Source organism: Primulina tabacum, chromosome 15 (assembly GCF_025594145.1).
Source record: "Primulina tabacum isolate GXHZ01 chromosome 15, ASM2559414v2, whole genome shotgun sequence".
Lineage (NCBI taxonomy): Eukaryota > Viridiplantae > Streptophyta > Magnoliopsida > Lamiales > Gesneriaceae > Primulina > Primulina tabacum.
The window spans coordinates 2,231,560-2,252,477 of record NC_134564.1 but is presented as its reverse complement, the minus strand read 5'-3'; the positions used below and the strand labels follow the sequence as shown (position 1 = coordinate 2,252,477).

At 34.6% G+C, this 20,918-nt stretch overlaps 2 protein-coding genes across 2 annotated transcripts; both read right to left on the bottom strand.

The window, feature by feature from the left end:
* Window positions 1-527: 527 nt before the first annotated feature.
* On the bottom strand, window positions 528-2,148 carry LOC142527614 (2-oxoglutarate-dependent dioxygenase 19-like). The gene is made up of 4 exons (XM_075632456.1): window positions 1,852-2,148; window positions 1,450-1,688; window positions 979-1,306; window positions 528-861 (listed from the first exon to the last, which is right to left on the bottom strand). Exons 1-4 carry the CDS (start codon window positions 2,083-2,085, stop codon window positions 604-606), a joined length of 1,059 nt encoding a protein of 352 aa, XP_075488571.1. The 5' UTR covers window positions 2,086-2,148; the 3' UTR covers window positions 528-603.
* Window positions 2,149-18,333: 16,185 nt separating this feature from the next.
* On the bottom strand, window positions 18,334-19,874 carry LOC142527591 (putative RING-H2 finger protein ATL53). Its single transcript, XM_075632434.1, has one exon. It carries the CDS (start codon window positions 19,643-19,645, stop codon window positions 18,512-18,514), a length of 1,134 nt encoding a protein of 377 aa, XP_075488549.1. The 5' UTR covers window positions 19,646-19,874; the 3' UTR covers window positions 18,334-18,511.
* Window positions 19,875-20,918: the final 1,044 nt, after the last annotated feature.

Sequence of the window (20,918 nt, the reverse complement as noted above, 5' to 3'; positions counted from 1 at the left end):
CAAAAGCATTATTGAATTTCACCGGTTAGACCTCAATGTGTTACTTGATTAGATGGGTGTCGGTTAGCTGGTACATCACCCTTAATCTTTTCAATAAAATAAATTTTTCCCAAAAAAATTCTAAAATTTAAATATACAAACTACCCTATTTTCTAAAAAAAATTAATACTCACAAATTCGAGTAAAATTTTCATGTCCTCAAGACTTTCATTATAATATTTGAAAACTAAAAATCTAGGACATCATCAAAATATCATGATCAATTATAAGAATATACCAATAATACAAAATATCTCGTAATTATATATAAAAGAAGGCAAAACTTGTGTGAAACGGTCTCACAGGTCGTATTTTGTGAGACAGGTCTCTATTTGAGTCATCCATGAAAAGTATTACTTTTTATGCTAAAAGTATTACTTTTTATGTGAATATCGGTAGGGTTGACCCGTCTCACAGATAAAAATTCGTGAAACCGTCTCATAGGAAACCTACTCATAAAAGAGATACCATATGTAACAAAGCAAAAATAATACAAACATGTAAACATATATCGCATATTATTCAATTTTTATTCAAAAATTGTACATATAAAAGATAAATTCTCTATTCCTGGTTGTCTTGGATCTTCAGGCATTCCAAGTTCCCTCCGCCATCAAATCGTTTGCTTAACATCGTCTCCACGTATTCTATATATTTCATCGGACCATACAAAGTACGGCCGTCACGTTGCACCAATTCGGCCAACGGGCTCACCATTACGTCCGGTGCTGGACCGTTTGCTACGACTATCGAAATACGGGTCGCATCGGTGTTCACTACAGCCCGATGTTTCACACTTTTGTATCTCCCATTACTAAATATCTGATCAAATCAATTCCAATTAGTCGAAACTGATTAAAAATAGAATTCAATGCTTTTAACCACTTGTACTACTCGGTTATTCGCAATCTATATATATGGATTTGAATATTAATTTACCTCAAGATGATCTGCGGTGTTGACCAAAATAGAATTTTGCGGAGAATCGGTGTGGAACCACTCTCCGTTGTGCTGTATTTGAAGGCCAGCAACTCCATTGTGAATCAGAAATGTTAAAAGACCGTGATCAGTATGTGGTGGGATCCCAATTGCTAGATCGGGTTGCGGGCATGGCGGGTAAAAATTAGCAGCATACAATTGGAAGCAAGAATCCAGGTTCAGAGCTTCATCCATGGATCCTGGCTCCAATTCCAGGTTTTCAGAAATTCCCTGGAGGAGTTTTCTCAAAACCAATCGACATTTTCCGGAATACTCTGATACAATGTCCCTGGAAATTATTTCTCACAGTTAAAAGAATAAAATCTATATTGGTATAATATTTACAAATTTTATGTCAAATATCGAATTGGTTACTTGTTAGATTCGGACAAATAGTAATATATTATTTAGAATATCATAACAAGGTAAGACCTTAGATTTTCAGGTTTCTCCGGACAGTGAAAGTGGGGATGAACATAGGATTTCATGAAATCTCTCCAAAGGAGAATTTTGTGGTTGGCACCATTGGCTGTTCCAATGCCAGATTTTATGGGATCCGACACACTCTTGGCCTCGTACCGCCGCTTCTCCTCCTCCGGTAAGTTGAAAAACTCTGTACTTGCGTCAATTATGGCCTTCATCAGAGTTTCTGGTATCCCATGATTTATCAGCTGAATGAAATTTTTTTTTTGAAAAAACTTTAGTGAGTTTTTAGCATTTAATGTATTTTATGGAAATCTAACAAAAGACCATAATTTCGCTGTCTTTTAGAAACTGATTATTCTAAAAATAATTTGATATCTTACTAAATATATTTTATTTTCCAGAACTTACCACAAAGAATCCCCACTCTTCGCAAGATTTGCCAAGATCCAAGAGCGCTTTGGACCGTTGTCCAGGATTATCGGAAATGAGCATGGAAAAATCGATTATCGGGATCGAGTCGGAGATCGAGCCTTTTGAATCATTTACAAAAGTGAATTGAGAAGGAATGGATTTGAGATCGGAAGACTTGGAAAGATCTTTCACGCACAAGTCATCAAGAACAAGAGGGACTGTTGGTGCCATTGCTGATAAATTGTTTGTGTGCTTTCTGTGTCAGATGATGGGCGGGCGGCGCTTTATAGGGAGCAGCTGGCTATACAATAAACTAATAAATTACTCAAAAATAAATATGCATTATAATTAAATTTTAAAATATTGAAATCATTTTGTGCGAACGATGAGGGTAACACTTCAAATTCGACGAGTGTCTTAATTGTATCAAGACATGTCTTTCCAGCGTACTTATTCAATCATTCATACGCATCCTAAGAAACTTTTCAGTGGATCACACATTCCAGAATTGTCCAACTCAAGCACACTTAAATTTAGAGCTCTTATCTGATGAACTCCTGAAAAGAAAATACACCTTCTTGATATGAGTAATATATATCAAATCTTTTTAAACATTTTTCAACTGCACAATCTCATACCTGAACAGTTTTGAAATTCCTCTCATTCTGGTGTGAGATCGGTTCATTCATGTTCCTTTCGCCTAGAATCATGCCAAGAATCGCTCATTGTTTGTTCAACTTCATGACACCGACGATCACCCCGCCCTCTACGGCCCTGGCCTCACAATGAGATTATTGAATATGATTCAAGTTCAAAAACCGTTATATCACTCTTTTTTCTTAATTTGTCGTCACCTCATTCATCGTCTTATTCTACCATTAAAACAAAATTTAATTAGAAATAATAAGCATGCTATGCAACGAAATATTTTGGTGCAAATATTTATTCATTTTTTGTGGGCTTCGTCACATTATTAAGCAATGGAAGCTTCTGTTTAATAGAATATTGAATAAAATGCACAGTTTTCTAGAAAATCTAACCCAATATAATAAATGGAAGTTCGACGCCTAATGTTGAAAAACAGAACAATAAAGTTGGAGGTTGTGACTCTTTGGTAATGAATGTCCCTATCACACCATTTTTATAAAATATAATAACAAATTGTAATGGAATATTATTTTCCAAATTTGTATGGTCATGTAAGGGTCATGCCAAAAAATATGTAGACCTCAAATAACCAATACGCGATCCAATTCATGAAAGTTAAATATGAGAATTGCCTGTGGTAGAATTTGGGTGCCCAACAGTTTTGATGTAAACAACCACATTTGATGCTAACTTACCACCCCTTTTTCTTTGTCCTATTAATTTAGTTATCCTCCATCGTTTTCCAGTACAAATTGCAAATCAGGTCATTAATTCATTCTTTTTTGGGGGGTGAAATTAACTATGTTAATCCTTATGGCTTAAATTTGAAGGTAAAATCTCATACAATCAATTGAACAAGTAGTATTAAAAACACAAAAACTCACGTGAGATGATCACACAAATCAATTTTGGAGGAGTAGGTCTCTTGTGAAACGGTCTCACGGATCTTTATCTGTGAGACGGGTCAACCCTACCGATATTCACAATAAAAAGTAATACTCTTAGCATAAAAAGTAATAATTTTTCATGGATGACCCAAATAAGATATCCGTCTCACAAATACGACCCGTGAGACCGTCTCACGCAAATTTTTGTCTTTTGTGAACATATATTCTATTTCAGACATCCATAAAAAATTATTACTTTTTATTATAAATATGGGCACTGTTAACCCGTTTCACTGAATAAAGGTACGTGAGACCGTCTCACAAGACACCTATATTAAAAAAGATATCAACACAACAATCTCTCATATTATCAAATAAACATTTTGTATTAAAAATAAGAATCAGATGTAACGTACACTCAACATAAAATCTCAGTTGTCAAGATTTTATGAGCTAAACCCCATTAGGGTATTGAAGTCTGTTGCTTAAATCCATGTACAAATTTTTAGTCACACACATACGCTTATGCACACAAATATATATATATATATATATATATATATATATATATGATAACTGCTACGCTACACACCATGAGTGTGTACCATGATGGGCGCCGCCCCAATCCCACATCATTTTTCATTTTTTTTTGTTTTTTAAAAATTAAAATTACAGCTAGCATTAAATTTAAAAACTCTACAAAATTGCCAAATTAGACATGAGCTTTGTGGGTGCCGCCGCCAGCCCACACCATAAGTTTTTTTTGTTTTTAAAAAATTACAATTACTAAAATCATCAGATTTCAAAAAACTAAAAAAATATCAAATTAACATGAGCTTTGCATCTATCACACAAGTTCTTCATGATTGAAGCTATAAAAAACAACAAAACTAATAGAAAAAAATTCTATAAATCAAATAAATAAATACCAAAAATAAAGAACTTAACAATCTCATAGGTGGAACTAAATGAAAAAAAGAATAACACGATGCACCAAAAGATTACTAAATGAAAAACAAAAAGGACATTTCGTTGCATAAATGAACTTAATTCATTAATCCAACTGTGTTCCAGATGTTCGCATGTTGTTAGAACCTGCAATAATAAATACAATTCTTAACATCAATATCTCATAACACTATTGTTTAAAAAAATTAAACATTTAAAGTACCAGCCATTGATGCAAACTCTTCTTCATTTATGTTGTCATCGTTGTTATCATGATCATGTATAGTTGATCTAGTAAACGACACATCGTCATATTTACAAAATAAATGAAATTATTTGATTTGTAAAAAATTTATAAAATACACACAATATTAATCAACACATACCCGTTATGCAAAATTGGACAATTGCGCTTGTCATGAGACACACCTCGACTCCCACATCCACGACATAGTCTGGCCTTTGAGATTGACTTCTCCTTTGATGATTTCAATCTCTTCCCACACCCCTTTGCTCTTATTTCAGAAGGATCAATAATATCAAGGACCACATCCATGGTTATCTTCTTTTGACTTTCACTGTTGAAAGTTTTACTAGTGTTTATCTCTTTAATTTTGCTTAAAAAATAATCTAATTGTTTATCCAAGAAGTTTGTCCCCTCATCAGTCAACGACGCATCATCAATTGCTACGGAAGCTTTATAAGATAACCTCGAGTGTCTTGACATCAAACTCTTTTCTGGATCATCGATGCTATTTTGCTCAGTCTTGAAATACATGACATCAACCTTTGCAACTCGTGTCCATCATTTCAGTATATACTTATCAGGCAATTGATACACTTGGCTAATACGAAAAAAAGCTAGCATATGTCTGCATGGAATGCCATCGAACTCAAATTTCATACAACTACATGATATGGAGTCCATCAACTCCTTCAGACGTATGTTGCAGAAAATAACCATCACTCTCATTCATTTCACTTTGAAACTCTAACCATTTTCTTTTCGTGTACACCTTGACCATTTGAGTTTCCATTGGCCTCTTTGACTTAATTTTGGGACACTCATTCAAATCAATATGGTCAACAACTAACTCATTGTACCTTTGATGTCGGAGTTCCCTATTGAAACGAGTGGTAAAATCCATCAATGAGTTCTTATTAGAGACGTACTTCTTGAAAAATGCATGTGAACTTTCAGATCTCTGACTACTTGAGATTCCAGCACAAAATACTTTGTTAAAATATGCTGGCACCCACTTCTGTCGTAATTCATACATCAATAACAACCAATCATTTTTTTCCAAATTAGCACACTTTATAACATCTTCCCAAGACTTATCAAATTCATCACTTTATTATGAGTGAGCACCCTTGGTTTGGAGGAAGAACAACTTTGAAAATTCATCACATTGTAAACCACTAATTCAACTCCTTCAGACGTTTGTTGCAGAAAATAACCATCACTCTCATTCATTTCACTTTGAAACTCTAACCATTTTCTTTTCGTGTACACCTTGACCATTTGAGTTTCCATTGGCCTCTTTGACTTAATTTTGGGACACTCATTCAAATCAATATGGTCAACAACTAACTCATTGTGCCTTTGATGTCGGAGTTCCCTATTGAAACGAGTGGTAAAATCCATCAATGAGTTCTTATTAGAGACTTACTTCTTGAAAAATGCATGTGAACTTTCAGATCTCTGACTACTTGAGATTCCAGCACAAAATACTTTGTTAAAATATGCTGGCACCCACTTCTGTCGTAATTCATACATCAATAACAACCAATCATTTTTTTCCAAATTAGCACACTTTATAACATCTTCCCAAGACTTATCAAAGTCATCAGGTGTTGTAGAATTTTGAATGACGTTCTTTATGCTTTGATAGTAGTCACGAAATGTCACAGGATTTAATTTATCTGAAAATTTGTTCAGTATATGCCACAAACAATATCGATGCACTACTTGTGGGAAAACTTGTGCAATGGCCTTTGTCATAGCAGGATCCTGGTCAGTAATGATCACGTCTGGTGCACCTTTAGGCATGGCTTCTATGAACTTGTTAAATAACCAAACAAAAGACTCAGTCTTCTCGTCACTTAGAAATCCGCAACCAAAAACGATTGTCTGATGATGATTGTTAACTCCTACAAATGGTGCGAAAATCATACCATATTTGTTAGTGTTATATGTCGTATCAAACACCACTACGTCACCAAATACACTGTTTGTCATCCTTGATACAGGATCTGCCCAAAAACACCTACTAAATCTATTATCCGAATCAGTCTCATAATCAAAGAAAAAAGCTGAACACTTGTCTTTCTCAGATGCAAAGAACTCAATTAGTGTTTCAGCATCAATACCTTTTTGTTCATCTCTTACGATTTTCTCACAGTTTCTAATATCTTTCTATGTGCAACCTACATGCTCAGGCCCTCCATACACTATTTCCAATAATCGCATTTGTTGACAAATCGGTACATTGGCTTCTGAAAATTGTTGAATCAATGCTTTCTTTGATACTGAGACATTTCGATGTGAGCGTAGCAAATGCACCTTTGAAGGAGTCGAAAGTGGATGATTATTGACTTCCATGAAGGTACTGACAACCCAATTAGGATCAGTTTGTTCCTTGACAAATATAATCTTTGACTTACATCCAGTTCTAACTTCACCACGAGCTCTTTCTTGTTTCGGTTGATCGTCTTTTACATGTTTCATCCGGCGGAGTTCATCTGTATGGCCTTCTTTAAAGCATACAAAATTTTTTCAGACAACTTCATTTGTCATCTTTTGTTTCTTACTATTGCTCATTCTCGCGCTAAACCCGGCTTCTCGTGCATATTGGTTATAGTATGAAAATGCATCATCCAGTGATGCGAATTTCATCCCGATTTTCGGTTTTCGATCGTCTGCAACTTGGGGAATGAATAGCTGATCATCACCACTATTTTCTTCCATTGCTTAGAGAAAAAATGACAAACACACAATTTAGAAAAATATGATGATTTTATACAGCAAATTTCTTTGACTTAATAGAAAATACTATCATAATTAGTGATGATAATTATAAATCCTATAGCATCGATAGTTTGTCTAAATAAATTAAAGGAAATTAAAAATATTTTATTTTTTTAATATATTTTAATACAAACGAAATTTTATTGTCAAATTTTGACTTAATCTCATTTCATACACATTTTGCCGACTGAGAACTAAATAGTTATCATTTCTTGATATGAGCAATAATTAGTTCAATGTTAACCAAAATTTTTTAATATTAAAGTTGTTATCACAATCGTAAAATGAGATGAGGACATCTTGAAAATGAACACAAATTCAACACACTATTCTAGAAAATGAACACAAATATGAATAGGTGAACTAACAACAAGAAAGATTTGGGGAAAAGTAATTGAAAATAATGTATCCATCTTTTACGCACAAATAAAATGTCGTAAGCTTTGTTTTTGTGTAATTAAAACACAAATTTATAAGCTATGTTCTTCTGTAATTGCAACACAAATCTTGAACCTCATTCTTCTATAAATATGGAACTGCAGATACCGTAAATGTAAGGTTAGAAGCCATAATCTAAAAAAACCATTGTAAAATCCACGAGATACGAAGCATACCTTGGTAAAAGTTTCACCGGAGCTTGAACGGGAGGCAACGGAGATTGAGAGACTGGGTGGAAGGTGAGTTTCGGAAGAGAAAGAGTTTCTTGTTTGCCGACTATTTCTGAATCTTAAGCTTTATATATATTTTCTTTGCCGTGAGTTTGAAATCTGATGATTTTAGTAATTGTAATTTTTAAAAAACAAAAAAAAAATTATGGTGTGGGCTGGCGGCGGCACCCACAAAGCTCATGTCTAATTTGACAATTTTGTAGAGTTTTTAAATTTAATGCTAGCTGTAATTTTAATTTTTAAAAAACAAAAAAAAATGAAAAATGATGTGGGGTTGGGGCGGCGCCCATCATGGTACACACTCATGGTGTGTAGCGTAACAGTTCTCTCTCTATATATATATATAAATAAAATAATCATAATAAAGTTTTTATAGACAAAAGTGATGTTCTAAATTAAAAATTTCTTTACAGAATAGTTTTGTATTCTTGCATTATTAGTAATTAAAGAAAATAATTGTTCAACCACTCAATTGTTTTGTATTCAACGATATTTTTCACGATTTTCAGACTTTTCAACGTGAAAATTTGACTAATCACTGAGGGTAGTGAACTGCTATAAATGGGAACGTAACAGATCATTTTCCCCAAAAATGGTCAATGAATAGGAAGTTAGCATTTACGACAAGAAAATAGGGCAACATGAATTATTATATTTCACTGGTGGTGTTAGAAAATAAAAGGGAAAAACTGTGTTTTTGATTTGATATGTTTGTGAATTTGGTATCTATATTATATATCAAATATCGGTTTTAGTCTATAATTTTCGAGTTTTTTGCATTTCTAGTCCTTATTCCTCGTGGCGTTGACAATATGATGTCAATATGATACTGACGTATGCAATATCAAATCAGCACTCTTACGACAAAAAAGTTTGAAATTTCCAAACATTAAAAAATAAAAAAATTAAAATTAAAATTTATTCATATAGAGGTTTAAAATTGGCTAACAGAAAAATATAATGATAGAACACAAATTGAGAAAATTGGTACTTACTTTTGATTTCATACGTACAGTGATGACAATGTAATGGCAAGAAATTTATAAAAATGACATTTATTTGACGATGATTTTTGAAATTTAATATTCTTGTTGAAAATAAGAATTGAAAATATTGAAAATTAGTGTGTGATGTGTATGTAACAATGTAATTATTTTTAGATTATTTACAAAAAAATTCTATAAATAGGTCTATCAGTTTGTGAAGAAAATTTTATAAAGTGTGTAATTTAATATATTTTGTGTGTTTGAGATTTTATTATTTACCATTCATTTTTATTTTTAACACGTTATCAGCACGAAACTCGAAAGTTATCCATATTTTTTCAAGCTCCAAAATACAATAAAAAGGTAGTAATATTCAAAAGTAAGAATATTTATTTTACTGTTTATTAATTTTTATTGTGTATCTATTTAATATATAATATCATGTTATTATATAAAATGAGTATATGACACCTTATTATAATAACGTGATATGATTATATCATTAGAGTGTTTTTATATTTTTATTGTGTTACTGTTTATTTATTGTATATATATATTTGAATAATGTCACATTATTATATAAAAGGAGTCATTGACACCACATTATAATAATATAATTTGATGTACATAATTATTTAAACATGATTAATATTATATACATCATATTATTACCATAAAATTATGCATATACATACATTTATTTTTTAAGATTTGTATTTATATAAACGATCATAAAAAGCTAGTTTTTACTCTATAAATATGATTTCACAAACAAACTCAATCACTCCAAAATTTCTCTTCCTCCCTAAAAATTTTTCTTCATCAATTTTTCAAAGAAGAAGAAACAGATGGTTCTTTCAAGGTTATTTTGTATAATTATTTTGGTTATTATATTCACTAGTGTTTTTTTATCGGAGAATATTAGTCTCACGGTTTTTTTTTATTTTTAAGAATGCTTGTACTTATAATTTATCCGTTACTTTGTATTGTCATATTAATAGATATAAAACTTAACTAATAAAATGCATTGTTATTTTTCTAGTACCACCATGTCAAAATTGACAAAGCTCGAATTAGTTACGCTCAACATTACTGGAAAAAATTATATGCTCTCGATGTAGAAATGCATCTCAAGTCATTGGGTATAAACGAGACCATTAAAGAAAATGGTATCTCATAATTACAAGAAAAGCAAAACCTATGATATTTTTGCGTCAACATTTTGATGAAAGATTAAAATATGAATATGTTATTGAAAAAGATCTCATGGTTTTATGGAAATGATTAAAGGAAAGATTTGAACATATAAAGAAAGTTATACTTCCGACCGCCCGTGATGAACGGAATACGTTAAGATTCCAATATTTTAAGAAAGTCAGTGATTATAACTCGACAATGTATTGAATAATATCGCAATTAAAATTTTGTGGACATGAGGTTACGGAATCAGAAATGGTTGAAAAAACATTTTCCACTTTTCACACATCAAATATAACTCTACAACAACAATATAAAGTGCGTGGATTTGTGAGATATTCTGAACTTATCACATGTCTTCTTGTGACGGAAAAGAACAACGAGCTGCTAATGAGAATCATTAGTCCCGACCCACTGGATCAACATTATTTCCAGAAGTAAATGTTGTAAGTAAATATGAATTTAAACCTGGAAACCAAAATCAAAGTCGAAGACATCGTTTGTCGAGGTCGAAATCGAGGTCGTGGATGTAGAAGTGGCTGTGGTTGCGTTCGTTGTTTTGAAAACAATCGAGATAGTTACTTTTATAACACATCTCAAAAAGGCGTCATGAACCACCCACTAAAAAGACATCATGAGAATATGAGTGTTAATGAAAATCACTCAAAACGATTTGAAAGTTCTTGTTTTGGATGCGGCACTCCAGGACATTGATATCGTATTTTTCGAGCCCCCGAGCACCTTTGTAAGCTCTATAAAGAATCAATTAAGGGAAAAGAAAGACCAACTTCATTGAACACAATGATCATTTGAGTGACTCAACTTATTTTGATGCTGTAGATTTTCTGAATGATTTATCTGAAATGATCAATATTCTGGAGGAATAGAAATATAAAATATTTTATTTTCATGTACTCGTATGATAATGTTTTATTGTATAATTATGATATGTGTTATAATCAATATACTTAATGGGATAGAAATGTAAAATATTTTATTGTACTCATATGATAATGTTTTATTGTATAATTATGATATGTGTTAATTAAAAATTAAATGGATTAAAAGAGTTTTGGGTCCATTAAGCACTAAAATAAACCCATCAAGCTCAATAACACTCCTAAAAAATATTTTGTTTTGGTACGTTTTTGAAAATATTGCTCAAACCCTCAAAAAGTCACCTGAAACATTAAAATTTGCGTACCGATAAAAATATAACTCGACGATTAAAATATCCACAAAGGCCCATTTTTTGAACATCCCTCTAAAATACACCATATATTAAAAAATAATTATTTAATAAATATATTTTTCTTAATTATCACCGGTCTCCGTTCCTCGTTCGAGCTCAAAATGCAACTTAAAATCTTAATGCATGAAACTTTAACAAACAATGAAATAAACACCTAACCATGCAATATTCAAGAATTAAATGCATAAAAATCCTTAAACACATATTTTAAATAAAACTCTAAATTGAATGGATTCATGTTATGTATTTCAAATTTCTTAGACCTTACAGCAAGTGTGTGGAAAAATAACTTTGAGTACTCTATATACAAAATATTGTTAGGTGAGTTTATTTAATGGGGTGAGGCCCACACATTAAATAATTTAATAATTAAAACGTATCCCACATCGATAAGTTTACGAAACTGAATGAGGGATTTAGTTATAAATAGATCTCAATTCCTTCGGTTATCGTATCCCAAAATCATAAGTTTTTCAGCTTTGATAAAAAGAGAGTACATAGAAAAAAAGAGTCTATTTTTTCTTGAGTGCAGGAATTATCTTGTGTGAGTTAGAGAAATTATTTTCTCGGTATACTCGGGGTTTGGGAGTGAGAAATTTTGAGTGTATTGGTGTATACACTTGTTGTAATATTTCTTCCAGTTATAAAAGTTGCAGTGCTCCGTGGACGTAGCCTATTTTGGCTGAACCACGTAAATCTTTGTGTTGTTGTTGATTATTTTTATTCCGCATTTTTTGGGTACTATATTATCATCGTGGTTGGCATCGCTTCGGTGTAATTTACCAACAACTGGTATCAGAGCCTTGTTGTGAAAATTTTTAAGAATTCTGAGTATGCTCTGTGGTTGCAGCTTTGTCTCATCTTCCACATCAGAAAAGATTTTTTAGATTTTTTGCTAAGGCTAGAGAAGTGATGGCCGGAGATGATGGATCGGGACCGGAATCAGCAAGTTCGACGGAATAGATTTTTCGTTCTGGCGGTTACAGATTAAAGATTATCTGCATAGCAAGAAGTTGCATCAACCTCTATCAGGAAAGAAGCTAGAAAAGATGGAGGATGATGACTGGAAGCTTCTTGACCGACAAGTGTTAGGTGTAATACGATTGACCCTAACGAAGAACGTGACACATAACGTGGCGGAGGCAAAAACAACGGAGGAGATGATGTCCATTTTGTCGGACATGTACGAAAAGCCATCGCAAATAATAAAGTTTATCTCATGAAGAAGTTATTTAACTTGAAGATGAGAGAAGATGCATCGGTGGCTAAACACATCAATGAATTCAACACGATTGTCTCACAGCTAACATCGGTTGAAATTAAATTTGATGATGAGATTCGGGCACTTATTATTTTGGCGTCTTTACCAGACAATTGGGAACCTATGCGGGCGGCGGTTAGCAACTCTGTTGGAAAAAGAAAGCTACAATTCAATGATGTCAGAGATCAAATTCTTGCTGAAGAAGTTCGCAGGATGGATTCAAGTGAAGGAACATCATCGAGATCTGCTCTAAATCTCGAGAATAGAGGAAGGGGAAGGAGTGACGAAAAGAGTTTTAACCAATGGCATGGTAGATCCAAGTCAAGAAATGGAAAAGACAATAACACATTTGAAAAGAATGTGAAGTGCTGGAGCTGTGGTGAGACTGGTCACATGAAAAAGAATTGCAAATCAACAAAGAACGATGCTAATTTGTTACTGAGGAGGTACATGATGCTCTATTACTATCCATGGAAAGCCCGGTTGATTCTTGGGTTATGGACTCGGGAGCTTCGTTTCATACCACTGGTAATCGTGATGTATTCGATAATTACATTGCGGGAGATTATGGAAATGTTTTCCTGGCTGATGGAAAACCTTTGGAAATAATTGGTATGAGTAATATCCGGATGAAGATGACAAATGGATCTGTCTGGAAAATCAACAAAGTAAGGCATGTATCAAAGTTGACACACAATCTGATTTCAGTGGGACAGCTTGACGACGAAGGTCATAAGGTGACCTTTGGTGATGGTTCCTAGAAAGTGAAAAAGGGAGCCATGATTGTTGCTCGGGGAAAGAAAACTGAAACACTTTATATGACTTCCAGTTTGAGAAATAAATTAGCAGCTGTGGATGCTGGAGCTAATTCAAGTCTATGGCATAGTAGGCTTGGGGATACGAGTGAGAAGGGAGTGAAAATGTTTGTTTCAAACGGAAAGCTACCGGAATTAAAGATCGTTGAACACAAGCTGTGTGAAGCTGTATTTTTTGGAAAGCGGAAAAAGGTGAGCTTTTCAAAAGAGGTTAGAGAACCGAAATCAGCTGATTTGGAGCTGGTACATACTGATGTATGTGGACCATCTCCTGTGACATCCCTTGGAGATCACTCAAGATATTATGGCACTACTGTTGACGATTCGAGCAGAAAATTTGGGGTTTATTTTGTGAAAAATAAATCGGATGTTTATGAGACCTTTAAACAGTGGGAGTTAGCCATGGAAGATGTGATGGATTCACTGTCAACCAATCACATGTGGGAGTTGTCAGAACTTCCTGAAGGTAAAAAAGTTTTACATAGCAAGTGGGAGTACCGGTTAGAACATGACGGTAGCAAGCGGTACAAAGAAATACTTGTTGTAAAATGTGGAAAGGAAGTCATTGTTTACACTGATATTTTCTCTCTGGTGGTAAAGTTAACTACTATCAGGACTGTACTTGGATTGATGGTAAAAGAAGATTTACATCTGGAACAGTTAGATGTAAAGACGACGTTTCTTCATGGTGAGCTAGATGAAGAAATAAATCAATCACAGGGATTTGAAGTACGAGGGAAAGAGAAAATGGCGTGCAAACTTCTGAAGAGCTTGTATGGTCTCAAACAAGCTCCAAGACAGTGGTACAAGAAGTTTGATGGTGTAATGAATAATGATGGTTTTCTGAGGTATCAGGCTGATCACTATTGTTATGTGAAGCTTGATGGTTATTATATCATACTACTGATATATGTAGATGATATGTTGATAGCAGGAGCTTGTCTGGAGGAGATTGATAAACTTGAGAAAGAGTTATTAAAGTAATTTGTTTTGAAGGATTTGGGTGCTACAAAACAAATCCTTGGAATGGAGATCCTTAGAGATCGAATGAATGGAGTCTTGAAGCTTGAGAAGATTCCTGGAAGCAAGAATCCAGCTGATATGCTCACGAAGGCTGTTATCATTGAAAAACTGAAGTTGTGTTTGACTTCAGTTGGTCTCCTGGACTAACAAAGGATGTATGAGCTGCTGCACCGATGGTGTGAAGACATGATTGAAATCAAGTCTTCAAGTGGGTGAATTGTTAGGTGAGTTGATTTAATGGGGTGGGGCCTACACATTAAATAATTTAATAATTAAAACTGTATCCCACATCGATAAGTTTACGAAACTGAATGAGGGATTTAGTTATAAATAGATCTCAATTCCTTCGGTTATTGTATCCCAAAATCATAAGCTTTTCAGCTTTGAAAAAAGAGAGTGCATAGAAAAAAAGAGTCTATTTTTTTCTTGAGTGCAGGAATTCTCTTGTGTGAGTTAGAGAAATTATTTTCTCGTTATACTCGGGGTATGGGAGTGAGAAATATTGAGTGTATTGGTGTATACACTTGTTGTAATATTTCTTCCAGTTATAAAAGTTGCAGTGCTCCGTGGACGTAGCCTATTTTGGGTGAACCACGTAAATTTTTGTGTTCTTGTTGATTATTTTTATTCCGTATTTTTTGGGTACTATATTATCATCGTGGTTGGCATCGCTTTGGTGTAATTTCCCAACAAATATGGAGGTGAATTTCATCATTTTTCAGGAAACTTGTTGGTATTTTATTTTATATATATAAAATCATTGAGGTCTGCCCAATCAATTTATCGTATGACTCTCCACATCCAGTCCCAGGAAGTTTTACAACTTTAAAAAAATGATTATGAATTTTTTCTTCGTAACCATCGACATTGTTCTTTGTTACGAGGTGTAAGGACCGTGTATCGTATTATCGTAAATCTTATGTGATTATCGATAATTTATGAAATTGTCATGTGATTATGTATTTGATGTATATCATGACAATGGAATTGAGAAAATGAATATTGAATATGAATTGACGTTGTAAGAGCTCGAGTGGAGAAGCCGGACGCCAATATAGTACAAAAATTTATATTTGTACAAAACGTGTGGCGCTCGGGCGGTAGAAAATGACCGCCCGAGCGCCAGGATATGTAAAATTTGTGTTCGGGCAGAACACTCCGCGCCCGAGCTGGTAATGTTTGACCGCCCGAGCGCGGCACAACTCACACTCGGGGACAGAATGTCTCGCGCTCGGGCGCGAGAATTCTACCGCCCGAGCGCGAGAGCGGTGGGAAGATAAGAATAATTTTGCTGTTCGTTTTCTTCATTTTCATTTCAGAAGTTTCGAGAGAGAGAAAAAGATTTCGAATTCTTTCGTCTGAATCGACTTCGAAACGCTATCTAAACGCGAAACAAATTATATATTTGGGATCTTCGCGTTGAGGGCTTCTGGCTGAGGTAATTTTCTTCTGGTTCCAGCAGCTCTAAATATCAAAGTGCTGGAATAGCATGTATTTGAAGTTTAATTTCATATATGTAGTTAATTTTAAACTCGTTTTCCGCTGTAATCAGTTAACCCTAATCAAAGTGCATTGTAATAACGATTCGTTTTACAATGCACTTTGATTAAGGCATTGTAAACAACCAATTAATGACAAAATTAGGGCCCTAATCGTTATTACAATGCACTTTGATTAGGGTTAACTGATTACAGCGGAAAACGAGTTTAAAATTAAACTACATATATGAAATTAAACTTCAAATACATGCTATTCTAGCACTTTGATATTTAGAGCTGCTGGAACCAGAAGAAAATTACCTCAGTCAGAAGCCCTCAACGCGAAGATCCCAAATATATAATTTGTTTCGCGTTTAGATAGTGTTTCGAAGTCGATTTCAGACGAAAGAATTCGAAATCTTTTTCTCTCTCTCGAAACTTCTGAAATGAAAATGAAGAAAACGAACAGCAAAATTATTCTTATCTTCCCACCGCTCTCGCGCTCGGGCGGTAGAATTCTCGCGTCCGAGCGCGAGACATTCTGTCCCCAAGTGTGAGTTGTGTCGCGCTCGGGCGGTCAAACATTACCGCTCGGGCTGCGGAGTGTTCTGCCCGAACACAAATTTTACATATCCTGGCGCTCGGACGGTCATTGTCTACCGCCCGGGCGCCACACGTTCTGTACAAATATAAATTTTTGTACTATATTGGCGTCCGGCTTCTCCACTCGAGCTCTTACAACGTCAATTCATATTCAATATTCATTTTCTCAATTCCATTGTCATGATATACATCAAATACATAATCACATGACAATTTCATAAATTATCGATAATCACATAAGATTTACGATAATACGATACACGGTCCTTACACGAGGCCTCTAAAGTAAATACAATCTTTGCAAAATATAAAACTAATTTATTATTTTTGTATCATCCATCTATATAAATGAATAATTAATGAAAATTGTAAAAAAAAAAAATATTTCATCGTAAAATTTTCACCAATGCGTCCGAAATTATTTAACTTATTATTTATTATTGATTAGAGATATAAACGAACTAAACCATTCGTGATATTTGGAGCTCGACTTGATAAAAATCTTGTTTGAGTTCGTTTGTTAATCATATCAAGCCAACTCAAGCTCGATTTTGAGTTCGATAATTTAATCAAACTAAGATCAAGCATAAGAAAATTCGATCGTGAGCTTGCAAATTAAACATGTTCGTTAATAAGCTCGTGAGCTCGATGCTCGGCTTGTTTAGCTTGCTCGTAAGCTCGAGCTCGACTTGTTTAGTTTGCTCGTAAGCTCGAGCTCGACTCATTTGTTAAGTTGACAAACTAAAAATATTGGTAATAATAAAGTTTACACTTAATGTGTGATTTAAAATTAGTTCATAGATATATTTAATCTTTACCAACTCGAATCAAGTTCAAACTCGAGTTCAATTGTATGTATTAAGAGCTCGAAAAAGAGCCGAGCTCAAGCTAGGCTTGTTATGATAAACAACCTATTAATATATCAAGGTAGATCCCGGCTTGATTAACATGATAAACAAGCTTTTAACGAGCGAGCTCGAGTTTTTCGTGAGCTTAGTAATTTCAAGACAATTCGAGCTCGAGTCTGATGATAAAATCTCGAATCGAGCTCGAGCTTCTATCAATCTTATACGAGCCAAGCTCAGATCCGATACTAGTTTGACTTGGTTTGAATTGTTTACATTCCGACTATCAATTATATCTAACGCCAACATCTGAAATCGATAGTTTTATAGTTCCCAATTTTGTTTAATCTCTGCCAACAATATTAATACAATGGCTGTTATTGTCTCCCTTCCATGGAACTTGATATTTTAAGATGACAAAATTAATCAACATATGGTCGAAATTTCAATTGGTTTCTAACACATATATACTGCTATTTTTAAGCGTAAAACGATCCGGATTCATGCTGCTGAAACATCTAGACTCATTCATACATACGGATTTCGAAATTCCGAAAAATGACAAGTTATAAAAATTTAGGTTCAAAATGTGAAGCGAAGTGTCGTCAAGTTTCAAATTTACAGGATTAACACATGTTTATCACGAATTTGAGAGTAAAAAAAAGTTTTTTTTAACTATAAATTTAGTTATTTTAAGTCAAACGATAGATAAAACTGATCGAAACATTGTAAATTTGAGATTAAATAAATAAATTTTAAATTCGAAAAGATGCATAAACGAGATTTTCAGACAGGCCTATGTTTTGATCAAACCTTCATGCATACTTGCATCAAAAGTATCCTGGCGAGGCCTCTGTTTTGATTATCATGAGCATCCCATTTCCTTTACATACATGTCATTATTAAATTTATTGAGATATTATCAAAAGTTTAGTGAGTTGAAAAACTCTCCGACGTTGTAGATTTCGAGCTCGAGCACTCATGGAAGATTAACAGGATTCCAGCTCTTGCCGCTTTATCTCGGAAGTAATACTCTTGCACTACATGAAGCTGATCTTTTCATAGAAGAAGACCCTGTTCGTGAAAGCCTCGATTGTGATGAGTTTCCAACTAATCTCAACAAGTTTCGATTGATCCCAGCACTTTTTTCAACAATCCCACCATTTGTTTCTTTCATCTCAACCGATTCGAGGCATGGAGTTTCATCAGATTGAGGTGAAGAAGAGTTGGCAATGGCTTTTCTGATAACCGATGCCGATGAATAATCCATTGAAACCGATCTTCTCGTTGGTTGAATCCCATTCTCTACTCCATAAATTTCATTAGTCTTTAGTCCCACTGGAGCTCGGGGTTCGGCCTCTTCCTCAATCCTAACTCTCAAGTCCGAATTCTCATTCTCTGCACCAGATTGCTCTGTTTCCTCCGCCCCGCCTGAATTCGGAACAATCGCATTCTCTGACGATGACATAGGCGCTGGGTTGCTCACTATTCGGGTCCGACACATCGGGCAATTCGTGTGTGCTCTGAGCCATGTGTCAATGCAAGGAATGTGGAAAGCATGATTACATTTAGGCAGCAATCTAAGGCTCTCATTTTCTTGAAACTCGCTCAAGCAAACAGAGCAATCTGTTCCTTCTATAAGACCCCCACCTTTCTCGTACTTAACTATCGCAATCGAGCTGATAACAGATGGATCAAGACCAACTGTCCTTATGTACCAGATTGGATGGTCAACGACCGGGCCGTGATCAACGTCAAGAAACTCTTCCGGGCCCGACTCTTCATTACCAATCCTGGATGATCGAGACCTCCATGGCATCCTTGAGTTACACCATCTCAAGAAGATCCTGTAGATTATGTAGCAAGCAAAGAAAAAGAAAGACGTGGCCAAGATGGCTAAGGATACCGTGAGAAAACTAGAAAGAGTAGAAGATTTGTGCGCTTCGCCATAACCGCGTACGAGATCGTCGGGCAGCGGCAGCGGCTGTGTTGGGGTGACGATGATCGGAGTTCTGCAACAATCAGGGCATATGTTCATACAGTTAAGTGGACACGATCCGTTGGGGTTTTTCTTGGCATCACAAAATTCTTCTTGGCAGCTTGAATCAAGATCCGATTCATCCAGCAGTTTTCTGAGGCGAAAAGCCATGACAAGCTAGGAGAAATTGGGATCGAGGAAGAGGGAGAATGATTCGGGTTTTCTTCGTTTGCAGACTTTTCTTGTTGACTTAACATGTGTAGTCGTTGCTAGCAGCGTCGGGCCGGGGATGGTGTGATGTTGCATGCCTGGATTTGGCCCGCCCCGGATTATGGGGGAAATGAATCGACCAGGAAATTACAGAACTAACTATAAAGTTGGATTGCGATTAAAAGAATTACCACGAAATACGCAATTAATATATATTAATTCTTCACACAACTTCCACTAAATACACAGCAAAAAGAGAATAAGTTTAAGCTTGGGAGGAACACACAGCTTGCTTATGTTCTTGTACAATATGTGATAGACTCGAACAGTGGAACTCAAATTTTATCGGAAATGACAATTATATATAAATATAGAAAATGGGGAAATTATTATATTGATATTAGTCGGGGACAGATCCAGTAATATGTGTTGGGGGGCTTGAACTCAATATAATAAATTATATATTATTTAAAAAATTACGTTATATTGTTCAAAGAATTTGCGTCATACGAGATTTTAATACATAAAATTAATCTATAATAGAATTTACATCTATATGTTTAGCTAAATCTCGTTCAATACAGAGTGTCAAACAATCGACAAGAAAGTCATCCTTCATTTTATTGCGAAGTGTCGTCTTCACATGCTTCATTGCTGAAAAACCTCGCTCAGTAGTGGCGGTAGACACAGGTAACGTCAAAACAAGATTAATCAATCTAGTCAACTTAACGTAAACATTTGACCGTCCGATCTCAGTAAATTGCTGACACAACTCAACAAGTGTCACGCCCCGAGCCCGAGCCCGAGCCCGAGGCTACGTGACTGCACAATGAGCACCTATAGCAACTATTTCGTATTCGTCCTCGCTTTACGAAAATGATTAACCCAAGTTGCTATAGAAGTCCATTGTAAGCCATTATAAATTCATTTTAAATCTTTCATTTTTAAGATATGGAACAAAGGTATTACAACAAGCATAGAAACCTTCAAATTCTGCATCACATGAAGTTTATAATGTATCAATTCATACTCCAAAACAACAATGTCTTGATCTGTCTAATATTAACATGTGAAGTCAAAGATGAAAATCTTAATGATCTTCTTCCATTAAATTTAATCGTTAAATCGAGTTGTTCATATCGGATCCTAGATTTTATCCCTCAATTTAAATTCAATCGTTTCCAATTAATTCATATGAGATTCAAGCCTCAATTTTCATTACCACAACCCCAAT

What these genes read in the sequence shown, in the direction of transcription:
- LOC142527591 (XM_075632434.1), bottom strand. Translation starts at nt 19,645, where the DNA reads ATGGCTTTTCGCCTCAGAAAACTGCTGGATGAATCGGATCTTGATTCA.
- LOC142527614 (XM_075632456.1), bottom strand. Translation starts at nt 2,085, where the DNA reads ATGGCACCAACAGTCCCTCTTGTTCTTGATGACTTGTGCGTGAAAGAT. An exon ending in AAGAGTGGGGATTCTTTGTG is followed by an intron (nt 1,689 to 1,851) that starts GTAAGTTCTGGA and finishes AATTTCATTCAG; the next exon opens with CTGATAAATCATGGGATACC. An exon ending in GAGAAACCTGAAAATCTAAG is followed by an intron (nt 1,307 to 1,449) that starts GTCTTACCTTGT and finishes AATAATTTCCAG; the next exon opens with GGACATTGTATCAGAGTATT.